Source organism: Bubalus kerabau, chromosome 13 (genome assembly GCF_029407905.1).
Source record: "Bubalus kerabau isolate K-KA32 ecotype Philippines breed swamp buffalo chromosome 13, PCC_UOA_SB_1v2, whole genome shotgun sequence".
Lineage (NCBI taxonomy): Eukaryota > Metazoa > Chordata > Mammalia > Artiodactyla > Bovidae > Bubalus > Bubalus kerabau.
In genome coordinates this window covers 31,777,686-31,797,370 of record NC_073636.1, presented here as the reverse complement: position 1 = coordinate 31,797,370, position 19,685 = coordinate 31,777,686, and the positions used below count along the sequence as shown (strand labels likewise).

Below are 19,685 nucleotides of genomic sequence, written 5' to 3'. Positions count from 1 at the left end.
TAGTAGAGGAAGCACCCTGAGGTGGGAGGGAGCAGGGTGAGGGTGAGGGGCCCACAGGCCAGGGCAGCTGCAGTCCAGTTTCACAGAGAACTGTGCTGGGGGAGCTGGAGAGTGAAGCAGTTGCTTTGGGTCCCCCACTGATAGGGGCTTGGGCCAGATAGGGGTCATACCCTCTTTTTCCTGCAAACCCTTTTGATGTCAGATAAATTTCTTTGCATGCATCTTTTTGGGGGAGATTATCTGGACATTGAAGCATTTATGACCTTGAAGTATCACATGTACATACAAAGAAGAAAAATGAGTCACATCTAACCATGTTCACTTGAAATAATATGTTAGTTTTCAGTTGTTTTTCTTGTAACTTAAAAAAATTTATACAGTTTTTGAAGGTTACTTTCCATTTACAGTTATTATAAGATATTGGCTATATTTCCCATGTTGTAGAATATATCTTTGAGTCCATCTTATACCCAGTAGTTTGGTACCTTCCCCTCCCCTACCCCATATTGCCCTATTCCTTCCCTCCCTCCCCACCAGTAACCACTAGAGTTTGGTTCTAGTTCTAGCAACACTAGATAGAGTTTGGTTCCTCTAACTGTGAGTCTGCTTCTCTTTTGTTGTTGTTATATTCACTAGTGTGTTGTATTTTTTTATATTCCGCATGTAAGCAATATCACACAGTATTTGTCTTTGACTTCAAAGAGATGAGTTTTGAGTAGGATCTGGAAGCACTGAAACAACGCGGCATGTTGTGGGATTTTAATACAAAGTAAAATGCAGAATAGAGAAAGAAATATAAAACAAGTACAAGAGCCAAACAATACAATTAAAAGTGAGTCTCAATTTTTTAAAGTACAGTAGAAATATTCTTGAATGTGTATGTGTATGCATGCATGTGTGTCCACGTGTGTCATTGTCTGAGCACAGCCCCCTCGAATCTCCATCTCAGAATCAGGATGCAGTGGCCAGAGCCCAGGACACCCAGGCTGACGCTGGCTGGGAAGCTGTTCTTGCTCACCTGATCAAAGCAACTGCCTCTTCCCACTAGAATCAAATCTCCTTTCAGGCCTCTCTCCCCTCCCACTCTCTCCTAAATGATGCAGTGAGAACTCCAAAACCCTCTTCATCACGATTTCAGAATCGACAGTGGCATCATTTCCTGACCATGGCTGCTGGAGGAGAACCCCATGCACGTCATTCATGTGGCCCACTAATCCATAAACCCACTCTCAAAATGTGCCTCTCTGTGGCCCACACAAATCTTCTGTTTGCTCTGAGAAAATGGGCCCACAATCTGGGCTTTCTTTGTGGGCGCATCTTTAAAGCTGCACTGTAGATGTGAGCCTTGCCTTTCTGCAAACCGTCAAAGAGAATCCCACTCTGCAAAGAAAGAAATGGCCACAGTTGCCTGGCTAAACGGTCCACAGTATTCAGCACTGACAGCATTGTCTGGGGGCTGCATTCGGCCCAGAGGCCTGCGTCTGGGTTGCTGAAGGAAATATAGAACTTTCTGAGTGCTGTGTGAATAGGGCCCCCCAGGCCAGCTGCGCACACCCCCTCACCCACTCTGGTCACCCCTCCCAGGGGCCCTCTTTCACTTGGCAATGGAATCCGGCAAACAAACAAGGTCAAGGAGCTTTGTGAGTGAAAGAGTGACATTTGCCAAGGGAGAATCGCCCCACCCCCCCCAACTGGGAGCAGCAGAGGAAGGGAGAAGGGCACGGATGGGAGGTGATGTCACCCTGGGCTCTCACAAAGGAGAGCCTGGCCTTTTCTTTGCAGAGACGGATGACATCAGCCTCTTGAATGGGGGCTGTTTCCATTTTATCATCTTTTTAGCTAGTAACGAGATTTCTCGAGCCTTGAGGGTTTTTCAGAAATTGGCTGAGGGTTTATGAAAGCCGTATCCTGATCCTGCAAGACTGGCTTTATTTGAACGTGAGCCAGCGCCTTCTTGACCACCTGTGGACATGCAGAACTGTGTCAAAGTGCTTCTAAAAAAATGCATTTTGAGAGTCCTGGCCAAGAACCTCCATGAGGTCAGCCATGTTTCTTGTAAACCTTCCCTCTGTTCTTTCCCTCAGGAGGTCATTTCAATAGTCTTTGTTATTGTTGGTCTTTCAGGGGAATTCTTTTAAAAAGTCGTTTTTATTCCTTTTGTGACTTAGACTTTGTGGGCTGGAGTTTCTAAGAGGCTCACCTTTTGAAGACAAAGGTTTTATCTTTTGTAATTCTGTTAGCCATTGGCCTTACAGGCGATTGCCGGCAATTGGCCTGAGAGTGTGGGACCCAATAAACTGGGCTCTGTGAGCAGATCTGTGGGTTTCCCTCCGAAGACTAGGCAGTTTGTGGTTTTACATCATGTGGTAGTGATTACTCTGGGCCTCTGAACATGACATGTTTCATTCAGTCATTCATTCAGTCAACCAACCGGCGTATATTTATTCATGACCAGGATCTGGGCTTGGTGTTTGTAGAATGTACAGAGTACATTTGTTTGCTCAGGCCGCCATAATAGAATACCACACTTCAGGTGGCTTAAACAACAGAAATGTGTTGCTCACGGTTCTGGAGGCTGAAGTCCACGATCCAGGTGCTGGCAGGTTTGGTTTCTCCTGAGGCTTCAATGTTTGGACTTGCAGATGACAGCCTTCAGAGTGATTGGCCAGAGACAGCCTGGAAACTAACCCATTGCCATAAAACCCAAGACTAAGCCACACAGCAGAGCAGTTCTCTGAGGTTCCCTTACCCTCCTTCTTTCTGCCCGGGCACCCCATCAATAAAGTCTCCTGCTTCATCAGCACATGTGTCTCTTTGGACACTTCATTTCCAGGTGTTAGACAAGAGCTCACTGTAAAGTCCTGGAAGGGGTCCTCCTTCCTGCTACATGTCCTTGCATGGCCTTGTCTACATGAACCTAGTGATGTCTCTGTGTGTCCGAGTTTTCTATTTGTGTAAGGAGGCCAGTCAGGTTGGATTAGGGCCCCCTCTGGGAGCCTTGCTCTGCCTTTATCACCTCTTTAGTAGCCCTGTGTCCAAATGCAGTCACATTCTGAGGTGCTGCGGAATAGTGCTTCAGCGTGTTGATTCTGGGAGGGGCAGTGGGAGAGACACAGTTCAGCCCATAACAGAGAAGAAGGAGACAGCAGCCTTGACCTCAGGGAGGTAGTCATGTGGTAGGGGAGACAGACAGACACATGAGTGCAGAATCCATGACTGTGATGCCCTGAGGGCTGGGAGGAGACCTAGGCCGGTTCCAGGTCTCCTTTGAGAGGCCCTCCAGGCTGCTTTGATATGTGCGCTGAGTTTTAAAGAGGAAACAAGAATCAGTCAAATATCTGGGAGAGAAAGACATTTCTAAGCAAAAGCAGGGAGTCTTGAGTTGATGGTGCCAAAGGTTTTCAACAGGCAAATATTTCATGTAGAGCAGGAGTCCCCAACCTCTGGGATCCAATGCCTGATGATCAGAGGTGGAGCTAATGTAATAATAATAGAAATAAAGTGTACAATAAATATAATGCACTTGAATCATGCCATGACCATCCTCTTCACCCTGGTCCGTGGAAAATTTGTCTTCCATAAAACTAGTCCCTGGTGCCAAAAAGGTTGGGGACTGTGGATCTAAAGCACAGGTTCAAAACACCAACCCCAAATAGCTTATTGGGATTCAAAATTGCTTCTTGAAAATATCTTATGGTTTACGTATAAAGCACAGATACACAGAGCACAGAGCAGAAATATAGTATATCTGTGATATTAAATTTTTTGAGCAGTTGGGCAAAAAATATCCAACAGCCTCCTTAGAAGGGCAATAATGAACAAATGATTGAGAAAATCCTGAGCTGAAGGGAGGGCAGAAGCCGAGGCAGAGCGGGTTGTCAGAGCCTAGTGGATAAGGGCCATCGCAAGAGCTTAGGTTTTATTTCATGTGGTCTGTCCTGACTCTTGCTTCTGTGAAATGCAGACATCCACAGCAATCTGGAGCTGCAGTGCTCACAGGGAAAGTGCTTTTTAAACTGTGGTCAGCAGAGATTCCTGGGCAGGCTTGTAAGGCTGGGCTGTGAATCATACTGTCTGGTCCTCATCTCAGGCCGAGACCTTTCTCTCTGCTGCTGATGAATTGCTCTCCCGTGTCATTTCCTGCTGGGTTGTAATAGAATGTCCCAGAGAAAAGCGGTAAAACACTTCTCCCACTCTGCCTCGAAAGTAACTTGATCTGCGCTCAAGAATGTATCCTTTGTTCAGTAAATCTGTAAGCAAGCTCTTGATAAAGACAGATGGATAAAAGCATAGACTCCCGCGATTATGTAGTGTGATGAAGAAATCTTGTTCAGTTTGGGTCAAAATTTAAGTAAAAGAGAAACCTTTTAAAAACGTTAGTTCTGTTTAATTTAAAAGTTATTTCCCCAACTGTTAACTAGGCTTTCTTCTTAGCATTAACATTTACACATGCTATATCCTGCTGTACTTATTCTGGCCACTTCAGCATATTTGATATTTTGGATTTTTGTCTTTGTTACTCTTGGAAAACGTTTAAGCCAGGAGACTGAAAGCTGTGTGCAGTCTTAGTGGAGAACCAAAGCACAGATTGTTGTATTATGATACTGTGTCTGATTTTTATTTAGGGCAGATTCTCACTGAACATCTTTTTTGGAAAGAGGTTCTTAATGGATAATTGTCATGTAAAAAGGAATCTGTTTGGAAGTTTGTAAAGTTGGGATGATAACATATGAAGAAAATCACCCAACTCTTCTTGCCTTGGTTTCTCAATTTTTCCAGCAAGGTCCTAGTGATCAGAGGCTACACTGAACCTATGTAGACATTTCACTATGAGTGGAAAAGTTAAACCCTGACATTATTTGCTTCCCTGACGACAACAGAAAATACACATACACATAGTTGACCTTCATGCCATGTTGGCTCTGTGTCTCGTAACCAGTGGCGACCTTGTAGAAATCTGGCATCCCAGTTCCCACGTCGCTACTGTGTGAAAGGCTGAGCTCTATTTCCATCGCTCTTTTCCAAACAGTTAAAAAAAAAAAGTAAAAGTAACCCTCAAACAACCATGACCTTCCCAAATCATACATTGCACAACTTGTAATAGTCCTTGAGATTTGGGCCAAAAAGCAGGGCTTTCTCAAATCTTCTTGTTTGTGTTCTGGTTCCTTGGCAACAACACCCCTGATGGACACGGCACACACTTTCCAGGGGATTCCACACTTTTCTGTACAATATGAAAAAAGAAACCACACATTTTTTTTTTATAGTTTCGAGTTTTGTAGCAGCCCCAAATGACTAAGTCAACACAAAATGAACATGATGTTCTGTATAGAACATACTTTTTGTCCCCAGAGATTTCTCTTTTTGAGCATTTACTTAAATATTGCCATAATTAGCTCTGACCTTGGGTGTCCAAGGGCTTGTATTTTTGTATATGCCCCTGAACATTCAGAGAAACTAAAGCCAGCCTTCAGTGGACTTGACTCACAAAATCAAGAATGAATCTCCAGTGTGAGATAGTAACTACATTCTAGAAGGTTTAATCTAATTCTGAATTCTCTGTTTAAGTAATGAAATTGACATACCTTGTCTCTGACTTCTGTCTCCTTCCTGTTATACTTACATACTACTCACAGGCCAAATAATATAGATTTTACTGTCTACATGTAATTAAAAAAATTTTTTTACATGTTTTTCTTTCTTTGGCCTTGCTGTGAGGTATATGGAATCTTAGTTACCTGACCAGGGATTGAACCTGAACCCCCTGCATTTGAAACACAGTCTTAACCACTGGACCACCAGGGAAGTCCCCCTAAACGTAATTTTAAATTTATTTTAAGACATTAATGATGATAAAAATAAAACCATGTTGCCTTATTAACAGCAAACGAAAATATGCTTTACATGATTGATGCACTGATTTAATTGATACCTCATTTATTATTACTAGACCAAGTAATTATCTAAAATTTTGATACTATAATTTTTGAAAAGTTGGTGCTATCATTTTACCATGTGCTGGATCTTTTGGCTAACACTTTAAAAATACAATCTCTTTTCTTCTCTTACTAATTCTCTGAAATCAGCATCTCATCCCCATATTATAGATAAGAAAATTGAGAAAGGAGTCTTAGAAAAGTTAAGTAACTTCCCCAAGCTCACAGTGATGGCATGAGGACACAACTAAGTGTGTGGTGTTGCACACCCAAGCCTGTGTTTTAAACAGCTGCACTCTGCCTACAAGCAAATAGTTTTCCCCCAGTTTTTCATTGCAAAAAAGATGGAGTAATATTGCAATGCAGAGAAGGTCAGAGCTTATAGTAGGTAATTTCGCAGCTAAGTTCCCACTGAGGATAATGGGTGTTTTCAAATGAATGTCTGCCATCTTTCCCAAGTAAATAATGTTCCAGTTCCAAGGTCTCCCCTCTAAATTGCACAGTTTCTTCTTTCTTCAAGGTCTCCATAGCAATGATGGGGTGAAGCTCATTACTTAGTGAACAACTAGTTCAAAATAGCTGAGACTGCTTGTCTGTCCTTCAACACAGTATCCACTTCTTCATAAAGTTTCTTCCTCTGGAGTGGCTGCATATGGTTGCAGTAATCATACAGTTTGAGCTGGGGTAGACCACAGAGATCATCTAATCTGTTACCATGGTTTAGTTATGCAAACTAATTTACAAGAGAAGTGATACAACGTGACAGTAGCTACCCCATAAGAGATTAGTTGGATGAAGTGAATGATGGGAATGGACTGGAGCTGATCTTCAATCATTTAAAAATGTCTAAGAGAGAATGATTGATTTCTTCTGAATTGTAAGAAGAGAATGTCTACTGGGAACCATTTTTTATCTTGGTTGGAATGAGTACATGAGATGAAAGACGATGTAGTTGAAAAGATGACAAGATCAACTATACTTCTCTGGGTCAAAAAGATTTTTATCCTTTCATATAAAGGAAATTAAAATTCATATTATGTGTTGTTGTTCAGTCTCTCAGTTGTATCCAACTCTTTGCAACCCCACAGACTGCAGCATGCCAGGCTTCCCTGTCCTTCAATATCTCCTGGAGTTTGCTCAAACTCGTATGTCCATTGAGTTGATGATACCATCCAACTGTCTCATCCTTTGTCATCCCCTTCTCCTCCTGCTCTCAATCTTTTCCAGCATTTGGTGTCTTTTCCAGAGTCAGCTCTTCACATCAGGTAGCCAAAGTATTGGAGCTTCAGCATCAGTCCTTCCAGTGAATATTCAGGGTTGATTTCCTTTAGGATTGACTGGTTTGATCTTCTTGATGTCCAAGGGACTCTCAAGAGTCTTCTCCAGCACCACAGTTTAAAGGCATCAATTATGTGAAAAGTCCTAAAATATGGGTACATTGAGTTCATGTTTCTCTACGGTATAGTAAGCTGAAACACTTCAGATTCAGGACATCTCAGAGAGTCCAATGGCTATGATGATTTTAATTTTGAATATTAATATGACATGTGGGAATTTAAAAGTCATTTAAAAACTATGGACAGAATTGATTTTTGAGCTTCTTATATAATCCTTGTATCTATTTTCCAGGTCATTAACTTCATGTTATGATCATATTCTTTCATTCTTTTTTTTTTTTTTTTCCTGTCCCTACCATTGAAAACTGATTACTTCACATCCATTGCTGTATGGAACACATTTAGACAAAATGATTATCACAAAGTCTGGGGCAGTGATGAAATCACTGTGGAAGATGAAACTCTAAACAGTTACCCTAAAATCTAGAGTTGGAGTCTCCTAATGTGATACCTAGCCTAAGTTTGTCTCTAGTTTTCTCAACTTTGTGCTGAGTCTGAATGTTTCTGTCCCCTCAAAATTCACATGTTGAAACCTAACTCTTACGGTGTTAGTATTAGGAGTGGGGCATTTGGGAGGTGATTAGGTCATGAACATAAAGCCCTCATAGCTGGGATTAGTGAATTTATGAGACGCCCCAGAGAGGCCTCACCCCATCTACCATGTTATGTGTACACCCAGAAGAAGGCCCTCAGCTCACTTCCTAGGGCGACTGTAACAAAATACCACAACTGGGTAGCTTAAAACAACAGAAATGTATTCTTTCACAGTTCTGGAGTCTTGAAGTCTAAAATCAAGGTCAGCCTGGCCATCCCTCTGAAGGCTCTAGAGAAGAAGCCTTCCTTGCCGCTTCAAGCTTCTGTTCATTGCTGGGAACCCTTGGCTTTCATTGGCTTGATGACATGTAACTTGAGTCTCTGTTTCCATCTTCCCATGGCCCTCCTCCTCTATGTCTCTGTGTCCAAATCTCTCACCTCTTAGAAGGGCACCAATTATACTGAATTTTAGCCCCCGTCTAATCCAGCATGACCTCATCTTAACTTTATAACATCTGCAAAGACCTTTTTCCCAAAGAAGGTCAGATTCACAGGTCCCTGGGGAACAACACCATTCAACCCAACACGGGAGCTTCTGCATCTTGGACAACTCTCCCCTCTCTTGGAGTCTCTGGCTTTTGTCTTCCTTCTAATTTCTTTTTCCTCTGGAGAATTTTCCATTCCTTGGTCTTTGCATTACCTGGTTTCCTTCTCTGATTTCATATCATGATTGCTCCTCTCTGTCGTCATAGAATCAGTGCTAACCCACAAAATCCTCCCCCGCCCCCCGCAAATTGTACTAACAAGTGAGTCAGATGCATTTGGGGGCCCCACTCATGGCTTTGTCTTCAAAGAGGGCTGTTGACTGGATTTTAGTCTTCTCTTTTAGGATGAACACCTATCATTTGCCTTTGTCCTACATCCCAGGACTGTGGCATATACTTTTACACTACTGAGGGATTAACTGATAAAACCAGTCACCTCTCAAGGTTTGCAGCAGAGAAAGTTTTTATTTTTAAATTATAGAAGAACTATTAAAATAGAAATCATTCATTTTAATGAAGTATATGAACATCACCGTTTGTTTAAAATTGATTTTTACTGTACTCTGGCTTTTCAGCTTCTTTTTAACACTGATCACTGATTTCTCAGACATTTCCCTCCAAGGTTAGAGGGTGAGGATGTGAAGATGTCCCATTTGGGTCCATTCTCTGTTGCTTTTCATCCAACATCAGGGAGCTTGGGCCATGCCACACCCAAGCTGGCAGGTCTCCTGGTGCTCTTGGTTTATGGAACATAGTTTCAGGAAAATGCCAAGTTTAAAGAGGTTTGAGCAATTGTAATTGCAGGAAACACAGAATATGCTTTTAAAACTTTGTGCCTCTAATTCCATGTAACCCTTTCTTTGCTGATTTGCTTTTATTAAAACTCTTGTGTTAAAAGCAAAAAATAAAAAAACAACCAAACCACCCCAAACCTTGAGGGTGGAACATATATAGACTATGCTTCTCATTGCCGTTGTTCTGGAATTTTATAACTCATTGCTTATTTTAGATCAAACTTACAAACAAACAAACCCCAAAACAGTGTTAGCAAAGTTCGTCTATGGAAAAGATTTAAGTTATCTTCACAAGTGAGCAAATTTAACAACAACTTTTAACTCTTTCTTGTTATGAGTTCCGTAGATCAGCATGCTTCCTGCTGATAAGGTAAGCGCTTCCTTTCAGCTGATGACTGGGAGTTTGGAGGAAAACAGAATCAAACAGATGATCAGTCACCAGAACTAAAAGCTTTTAAAGATTAATTATAACTGAAAAACATATGATTCTCTTCAGGGTGTTATCTTATTTAACTTCAGCTGATATCTATTGATATTAGTATATTAGGTTTGTTAGATTGGCCTCAAATTAAATGAAAAAGATTCTTACTTTATTATTTTTTTTCTGGTTGCTATGATGATATTTTGCCTTAGTAATGAGGGTGGTGTTGAACACTGTCAATCCAGGGCCTTAGGGATGAAACGCCCAACTAGTCATAGTGGAGAGAAGGCAGAACCTGGGAGTAGGGGGTGGGGGACAGGTTGGGGGTGGCTGGGGAAGGTTGGCCCCAAAGCTGCCATTACTGTGTGAGTTACATGTTCATCAGCCTTCTTGAGCCTCACTTGGGCGATATGATCATTCTTGCTGACCTCGTAGAGTTGTTATGAATCTCAAATAAGATGATGTGCTCGTGAGAAGCACACAGAGAAACTGTTCACTACCATACAGATGTGAACTATCTTTATTGTAGCTTCATGAATAATTGGTTTCTTATATCTTATTGGGTATTCACGATGACTCTAGCTGGTATGGTAGTTCCTCTTCAACTCTAAGTCTTTCTCTAGTCTTATCCCATGTCTGGCTAAACACTGGTTCAGTTGTAATACACAGTATATGTGGAGTGATTATCATATGCAAGACACTTAGCTAAAAACCATACTTTGGTTTTTTCATTAAATCTGTCACAGCCCTGTGAGGTTAAATACTAACACTGTTACACATGAAAACACCGAGGGCTAGAAAGGTTAAATTAGTCATCCGAAGAGTAGCACAGTCAAAGCTGGAAGCTCTTTTGTCTTATGCCACAGCCTGTGCTTTACTTGGTATGCTCTTATATTTCCAAAAGTTTTGCAAATTGGTGTGCAAATTATGCAGCTATGAAATCATGTCATCTCCTCCATGAAAATTTTCTCTTACCAGTCGGGTACAAAGAGCCACCATCTCTCTCTTTCTTCTGAATATGTATCCTTCAAATCTCTTGATTCAGCGTTCCATTGTCTACTCCTTGGTTTGTATTTTCATCATTTAATTATTTTCTTTATATAGACCCCTGAAATGCTTTCTGAAATCACTGTCTTCTGTTTTAGAGGCCTGAAGCCCACTTATAGCAAACTTCATTATTTCCCTACATTTTATTATTCATCCAATGGGACAGACATGACAATGAGGAGGCTCTTAGAGTCTAAACATCACCTCCTATGCTATTTCCTGATAGTTGTTGGCTGATACAGCTTCTTTCATCCCCAGCCTTGTCTATCCTCCATCCCTGCTTTCTACGCTTCCTGTGACCCCCTGGTCACTGACCCACCGTCACAGACATGACTGACAAAGACATGATTGTTTAAAATTACTGCATCGCTTGCTGAACTGTATTTTTTTCCAGCACTTTCATTTGTTTTAGCGTTTGCAGGTGTGTCTATCCCACTATTTCCACTCTAACTGAAATGTAAACACCTGAGATTTTTCCAGAAGCCGTGTCGTTTCCATCTCAAAAGGAGGTGATTGGATTTAGAAATACGCTTTCTTCTGTGACTCATTCAAGAGAAACTGTATTTTCACAAGAGATTATTAAGTCTAGAATCTCACACCAAGAGAGTACAGTGAACAAAACAATGTTTCTTCTTCCTGGGCCAAATAAATTTAACAGGAAAGTAAAATTAGGATACTCATTTTGTGGCAAGATTTTAATATTAGACATCAGCAACCCTGAAAATAACTCCATAGGAAAAGCAAATAAGTAGATTTTTGAATTCCACTTTATTAAAAATAAAAATAAAACTTGTCTCTACCACACAAAGTGAAGAAATAGTAAATGAGATAAACAGCTTTGCTATTCAGTATAAATAAGATGAGGCAGAAGTAAATCATTTTGCTTTTGATTCATTTCAGCATTTGGAGCATGTTCTCTCTCCTTTAGAATTACACACAATAGGAGTTTTTGGATTGTCTTGCTATTTCCTTTTATTGGTAATGGGACTGTATGTGTTGATATAGGTTCCAAATTACAGTTCCTGTCTGTCCCTTTTTCACAGTTAATTAAATTAAATGGAAATTGATGTATCAATACAGTTCAAAAGACTCACATTATATATTCTTAAAAAAAACTCTACTATTTACTGTGAATTATAGTTGTTGTTTGTTTTCATTTACAATTTTAAAAGCTCAACTGTTGGTGTGAATTTATTATTTTTCACTTTTTAACCTATAATTATCCAATTCAAAATTCATGTTCTAATGTTTCACTGTGAGCTTAAAGGTAGCTTTAATTTATGAAGCAAATCATCAAATAAATTCATTACATGTTTAATTTGGGGGTTAACAGACATTTTCTTAATTTTGTCATGAATTTGTTTTTCCTTGTCACTTAAAGAGCACATAGAAAAAATAGACATTACTCATTTTTTCAGATTTTTAAAAGATATATTTTGACATAATATTTTTTTGCCTGACACCAAGTACAGATTTATTAAAAAATCCCCAAATGTAGGAAAAAGATGTGATACCCAAGAGAGTGAGGCATAACTGGCTAAATGCTGATAAAAGTCTCTCATTTGTGGATTGAAATATCAAAAGGGAGTTATGCCAACATTGTACTGCTGAAACCAGCAAATTCTAAGATATCTTTTGGCAACTCAACATGATGATTTATTTATTCTTATTTATAATGTACCATCAATTAGCTTGTGAAAGATAAAATATAATTCACTTTTTTTTCAAATCAAGACCTACTGAAATTATGCTTTGCAAACTGGAGGAAAAGCAAAAAGAACTTAATGATTTGCAGGAGGACTCCAGAAAGAATGAAGGGATGGAGCCAAAGCAAAAAGAATACCCAGCTGTGGATGTGACTGGTGATAGAAGCAAGGTCCGATGCTGTAAAGAGCAATATTGCATAGGAACCTGGAATGTCAGGTCCATGAATCAAGGCAAATTGGAAGTGGTCAAACAGGAGATGGCAAGAGTGAATGTCGACATTCTAGGAATCAGCGAACTGAAATGGACTGGAATGGGTGAATTTAACTCAGATGACCATTATATCTACTACTGCGGGCAGGAATCCCTCAGAAGAAATGGAGTAGCCATCATGGTCAACAAAAGAGTCCGAAATGCAGTACTTGGATGCAATCTCAAAAATGACAGAATGATCTCTGTTTGTTTCCAAGGCAAACCATTCAATATCACAATAATCCAAGTCTATGCCCCAACCAGTAATGCTGAAGAAGCTGAAGTTGAACTTTTCTATGAAGACCTACAAGACCTTTTAGAACTAACACCCAAAAAAGATGTCCTTTTCATTATAGGGGACTGGAATGCAAAAGTAGGAAGTCAAGAAACACCTGGAATAACAGGCAAATTTGGCCTTGGAATACGGAATGAAGCAGGGCAAAGACTAATAGAGTTTTGCCAAGAAAATGCACTGGTCATAACAAACACCCTCTTCCAACAACACAAGAGAAGACTCTACACATGGACATCACCAGATGGTCAACACCGAAATCAGATTGATTATATTCTTTGCAGCCAAAGATGGAGAAGCTCTATACAGTCAGCAAAAACAAGACCAGGAGCTGACTGTGGCTCAGACCATGAACTCCTTATTGCCAAATTCAGACTTAAATAGAAGAAAGTAGGGAAAACCACTAGACCATTCAGGTATGACCTACATCAAATCCCTTATGATTATACAGTGGAAGTGAGAAATAGATTTAAGGGCCTAGATCTGATAGATAGAGTGCCTGATGAACTATGGAATGAGGTTCGTGACATTGTACAGGAGACAGAGATCAAGACCATCCCCATGGAAAAGAAATGCAAAAAAGCAGGATGGCTGTCTGGGGAAGCCTTACAAATAGCTGTGAAAAGAAGAGAAGCGAAAAGCAAAGGAGAAAAGGAAAGATATAAACATCTGAATGCAGAGTTCCAAAGAATAGCAAGAAGAGATAAGAAAGCCTTCTTCAGCGATCAATGCAAAGAAATAGAGGAAAACAACAGAATGGGAAAGACTAGAGATCTCTTCAAGAAAATCAGAGATACCAAAGGAACATTTCATGCAAAGATGGGCTGGATAAAGGACAGAAATGGTATGGACCTAACAGAAGCAGAAGATATTAAGAAGAGATGGCAAGAATACACAGAAGAACTGTACAAAAAAGATCTTCATGACCCAGATAATCACGATGGTGTGATCACTCACCTAGAGCCAGACATCCTGGAATGTGAAGTCAAGTGGGCCTTAGAAAGCATCACTACGAACAAAGCTAGTGGAGGTGATAGAATTCCAGTTGAGCTATTCCAAATCCTGAAAGATGATGCTGTGAAAGTGCTGCACTCAATATGCCAGCAAATTTGGAAAACTCAGCAGTGGCCACAGAACTGGAAAAGGTCAGTTTTCATTCCAATCCCAAAGAAAGGCAATGCCAAAGAATGCTCAAACTACCGCACAACTGCACTCATCTCACACGCTAGTAAAGTAATGCTCAAAATTCTCCAAGCCAGGCTTCAGCAATATGTGAACCGTGAACTTCCTGATGTTCAAGCTGGTTTTAGAAAAGGCAGAGGAACCAGAGATCAAATTGCCAACATCCACTGGATCATGGAAAAAGCAAGAGAGTTCCAGAAAAACATCTTTTTCTACTTTCTTGACTATGCCAAAGCCTTTGACTGTGTGGATCACAACAAACTGTGGAAAATTCTGAAAGAGATGGGAATACCAGACCACCTGACCTGCCTCTTGAGAAATTTGTATGCAGGTCAGGAAGCAACAGTTAGAACTGGACATGGAACAACAGACTGGTTCCGAATAGGAAAAGGAGTACATCAAGGCAGTATATTGTCACCCTGCTTATTTAACTTATATGCAGAGTACATCATGAGAAACGCTGGACTGGAAGAGACACAAGCTGGAATCAAGATTGCTGGGAGAAATATCAATAACCTCAGATATGCAGATGACACCATCCTTATGGCAGAAAGTGAAGAGGAACTCAAAAGCCTCTTGATGAAAGTGAAAGTGGAGAGTGAAAAAGTTGGCTTAAAGCTCAACATTCAGAAAGCGAAGATCATGGCATCCAGTCCCATCACTTCATGGGAAATAGATGGGGAAACAGTGGAAACAGTGTCAGACTTTATTTTTCTGGGCTCCAAAATCACTGCAGATGGTGACTGCAGCCATGAAATTAAAAGACGCTTACTCCTTGGAAGGAAAGTTATGACCAACCTAGATAGCATATTCAAAAGCAGAGACATTACTTTGCCAACAAAGGTCCGTCTAGTCAAGGCTAATGGTTTTTCCGGTGGTCATGTATGGATGTGAGAGTTGGACTGTGAAGAAGGCTGAGCGCCGAAGAATTGATGCTTTTGAACTGTGGTATTGGAGAAGACTCTTGAGAGTCCCTTGGACTGCAAGGAGATCCAACCAGTCCATTCTGAAGGAGATCAGCCCTGGGATTTCTTTGGAAGGAATGATGCTAAAGCTGAAACTCCAGTACTTTGGCCACCTCATGAGAAGAGTTGACTCATTGGAAAAGACTCTGATGCCGGGAGGGATTGTGGGCAAGAGGAGAAGGGGACGACAGAGGATGAGATGGCTGGATGGCATCACTGACTCGATGGACTTGAGTCTGAGTGAACTCCAGGAGTTGGTGATGGACAGGGAGGCCTGGCGTGCTGCGATTCATGGGGTCGCAAAGAGTTGGACATGACTGAGTGACTGATCTGATCTGATCTGATGTGGTAATGACACTTTTTTAATGTCTACAGATGGATTTTTTTTTTTGAGAGGCATTAAATACACCTGACTTCTTTAACACTTATACTATCGCATATACTCAACAAATACTGATTGAATGAAGGGATAAATGAAGGAGAATTGGAAAGTTGTTTGTCTCTTTCAAAATTTAGAACTAGAAAGAGGGAGTAAATTTCTACCATACTTATCAGAATTAGCTTTTTATTTCAATACTTTATAGTTTTTACCGTAAAATACCACTGAATTAATTTGCCCTACTTTGCGTTTGGTATGAACTTTTAAATCAAAGTTGTTACTTTTTGACAGATTAAACTTCAGAGGTAGTGAGATTATGTAGGAGAAAAAGAAAGCTGCAAAGAGTTTTCAAGCTCCAACAGTTTCCTTTTCTTCTCCTTACAACCACACAGTATTTTTCCCCAGTATGGTATCATTTTGAATAATATTGGAATGTCTCTTTAGGAGACACACACATAAGTGCTATTCATGAGAAAAGAGCATGGCATACCTAAAAATAAAGCCGTGCTTTGTTTTTTGTAAACCTTGTTTATGTTTATTTTAAATCTTAGGGAAAAGTACACTGTGGGTCTCCAGAGCTGTAAGTGGGTAAATAAAGCAAGTACTGTAATTTTTCAAAGCATTGCTGACTGCCAAGACTCTGATATTATCATTCCAGCTTACAGCAACTCATTTAAGAGTATTAATATCCTGTTATTTGCAAAGGAATTCACAAGGAAACCTAAAACAATTGGAAAGACAATGGAAAATTATTATATAGACTTTTAGATGAATCAATGATGATTATACAGACTTATAGATGAAAAATAATGAATTAGGTTTCTGATAAACTGAATTAAATAAAAATGCAGATGAGGTAGTCAGGCTTCTATTTTCTTGTTCTTTTTTATGTTTTGTGACCACAAAGTTATTTTCCTCTGAAGATTTTTTTTCATTGGATTACTTGTTTGGCACAACTGATACCAAGAACCATAGAAGCTGAAAATGGGGTGACAGCCTGGCCTTGCTTACCTATATTGTATTTTAGTAAGAGATGATTTCTATGGGCCTCTGTGTTGCTCACCTCCAGGGAGCATCATTGGATGGAATGCTCCAAGACTGCTGCCCCCTGGGGTTGTGCAGTGGTGCTGAGCACAAGTACAATCTGTGCTGATTTTGGCTTCAGGAATATTTTCCATGGATGGTTGTAGTAGGAAAAACATTTTCTGATCTTCATGGCATTTATGTTTTTTTAACATTCACCACAGCCTACAAACAATGTCAGCCCACCTAATTTTAAATATTTTTTCTGCAGAACTTGAACCAGAAATAAAAGTAGAAACTTGATAGGATAGATACCATCCTGTGCAACAAATTTAAAATCTGAAAGCACAGAGGTTTTTTAAATGGTAGCAGGAAACTGGCCATTCAAGAAGATGGTAGCATGTTGAGCTGGAATCTAATTTCTTTACACAATTAGGATTCTTCTTCGAATTCTCAGCTCTTCTCAGTTAAGTGGAGATTCAGTATGGAGACTATTTCTTTTGAACTTTCAAAATACTTTTTTCCAACTCCCAGTACAGACAAATTTGCATAAGATGGGTAGTAGACAAGCCCTCAGGTTTAGTGCCTTATATTTTAAGCCAATTAAAGTGAAAAATGCACATGCATTCACAATGGACTGAGGAGTCATTGTCATTTTTAAACATGAAAAGCCTGAATTTCAGAAAGGGAAGGTGCTGGGAAGAATTTGCCAGCTGATTAATATTAAAAATAGAAAACAAAGGTATGTTAATAGAGCAAATAATGTTTTTTTAATCACCAAAAATTACTACTGGGAAACAAGACAATTTATTTTTTTTCTAATTTTATCTTTATTTTGTTCTAATTTTGTCTTTAAAATTTGAGTCTTCCTTAAGTTTTACTTCTGTGATTTTTCCTCTCCCTGTCCATTCTGAAATCTGAATTCTTACCAATGATGTCAGTCTGTAGAGTGTAGTATTATAATTAAGTACACTGGCATTGTGAATTGTGTGGATTGGTTGATAATGGGAGATTCTGTACATGGGTGACTCCCTCTCTCACAACCAGGGTTCCTTGGACAAACCACTTGACTTGAGCTTGTACTGATTTGAACATTTGAGAAATGAAGATAATCATAATATTTGCTTCGTGTGGTTCTTATGAGCATTAAAATAGGAAATATCTGTAAAGTGCATAAACACTCATAAGCAGTGGCAGCATTTATTGTGTACCACATGTTGTAGCATTTTGATTTTCTGTTGTAATGATTCCTGTTGATTACTCTCTAAGGCATGATATATAAGCATTCATAAAACATATGCTAGCATCTTTCTCCATACTTGAGTTTTATATATCAGGTTTTTGTTTTTCTGGTTAGTTTTTGACTATACATTTCCCAGGGTCAAGACCTATATCATTTTTGGCATTGTTTTTAGTAGACTATTTTTTAGAACAGTTTTAGGTTCATAGCCAAACTGAATGGGAGGTAGAGTTCCCGTGTACCCCTGCCTCTACCCATGAGCAGAATCTCCAGTTAACATTCCCCACTAGAATGGGACATTTGTTATTACTTATAAACCTTTATCGACAAAGTCCATAGTTTACAATAGGTTCACTCCTGCTGTTGTACATTCTATGGGTTTGACAAGTTTCTGACATTTGTCCACCATTCTGGTATCATGCAGAGGAGTGTCACCTCCCCAAAACTCTTCTGCACGCTATCTCTCTCTCCTTCCCCTCTAGTCCCTGCAAACCACGTCATTTATTGTCTCCATAGTTTTGCCTTTTCCAGAACGCCATCATACCATCAAAATGATGCAGTACATAGCTTTTCCAGTCTGGCTTCTTTCACTTCTTAATACACATAGACATTTTCCCCATGCTTTGTGATGGCTTGATAGTCCATTTGTGGTTAGTGTTGCAAAATACCCCGTGTCCAGGAGGACTACAGGTTATTTACCTAATGCAGCTGCTGAAGGACACCTTGACTGCTTCCAAGTTATAGCAATTAAGAATAAGGATGCTATGAACATCTATGTGAAGGCTTTTTGTAGACTTATATATATATGTATTTTATTTACGAGAGTCTCTCATACAAAGGTAAGGATTTTTAACACAGCATTCCACATCTTAGGTCTGAAAGAACTTAGACATAATGTGTTAGATACAAGCCAACTGAAGACCAAGTGACCTAGTATTGACTGTTTACACAGTCCATTGTACCTCCTACTGGGAGGATTTTTTCTCTTACTGGGAAATTGTCACCTAAATATAATGAAGAAAATCTATTAGAATGACATTTTGAAAATATTACCAAAGATTTGACATGGTGAGCATAAGGACTGAGAATTATTGCACCAAGTGATATAATCAATTTTTTAAAATTAATAATAATAAAAAATAGAAGCTGTAGCCATGATATTTTTCTCATTGTTTTATAACTGCTCATTATAATTTTATTATGACTTTTTTCCCCATAAATTAGGCATTGTGCATTTTCAGTTATGTTTTATATAGTTGGATTTTTGAATTTTTTCCAGTGGCTGATGCCCTCTGAACTGACTGAGTCTTGTGGTTTTCACAGGTTGTGGTGGAGAGCTGTCTGGGGACACGGGCTCCTTCAGTAGCCCTGGGTACCCTAACAGGTACCCCGCCAACAAGGAGTGTATCTGGTACATTCATACAGCCCCTGGGAGTAGCATTCAGCTCACCATCCACGACTTTGATGTGGAGTATCATGCAAGATGCAACTTCGATGTTCTGGAGGTAGGAATTCAGATTGTTTTTTAGCACATTACAGGATTTGGGGTAGAACCAGAATCACTCTGCAAAAATCCCCAAATGCTTTCCAGTGGCCAACAGTGTTCTCTTCTGGATGTTGGGGGGCAGGTAATGTTACTGGGAGGTGGTGCCAGGAAGCGGAATGGAGGGAACCAGGGAACCGGGTGAGGGGGACTGAGAAGGGTGAGCCAAGGGAAGGGAGCTGCTCTTGTTGGCAACGTGGGCTTAATCCTGCTATGACCTTCCGAGGTCCCATGAGGTCTGTTCCTCAGAATCACCCTTTTCAGGACACAGGCTGAAGCATTGGTCCCCCAGCTCCCATTTGCACTGATGGAGGGTGGCACTTGGGATTGTCAGCACCGCATACTTCCAGTATGTGGCAGAGCGTGGAGAAGAGGCGAGTGCTTGGTGGGTGGAGGGAAGCAGGACAGTGAGCCGAGGAAGTGCCTGCAAC

General features: G+C 40.1%; 1 protein-coding gene across 1 annotated transcript in view; it reads left to right on the top strand.

Moving 5' to 3' along the window:
• The window catches only part of CUBN (cubilin), a 260,122-nt gene that overhangs the window by 99,733 nt on the left and 140,704 nt on the right, over nucleotides 1–19,685 (top strand). The window contains exon 29 of the mRNA XM_055543913.1: nucleotides 19,035–19,216. Within this exon, the coding sequence (XP_055399888.1) occupies nucleotides 19,035–19,216 (182 nt within the window). The remainder of the gene's footprint in view (nucleotides 1–19,034; nucleotides 19,217–19,685) is intronic.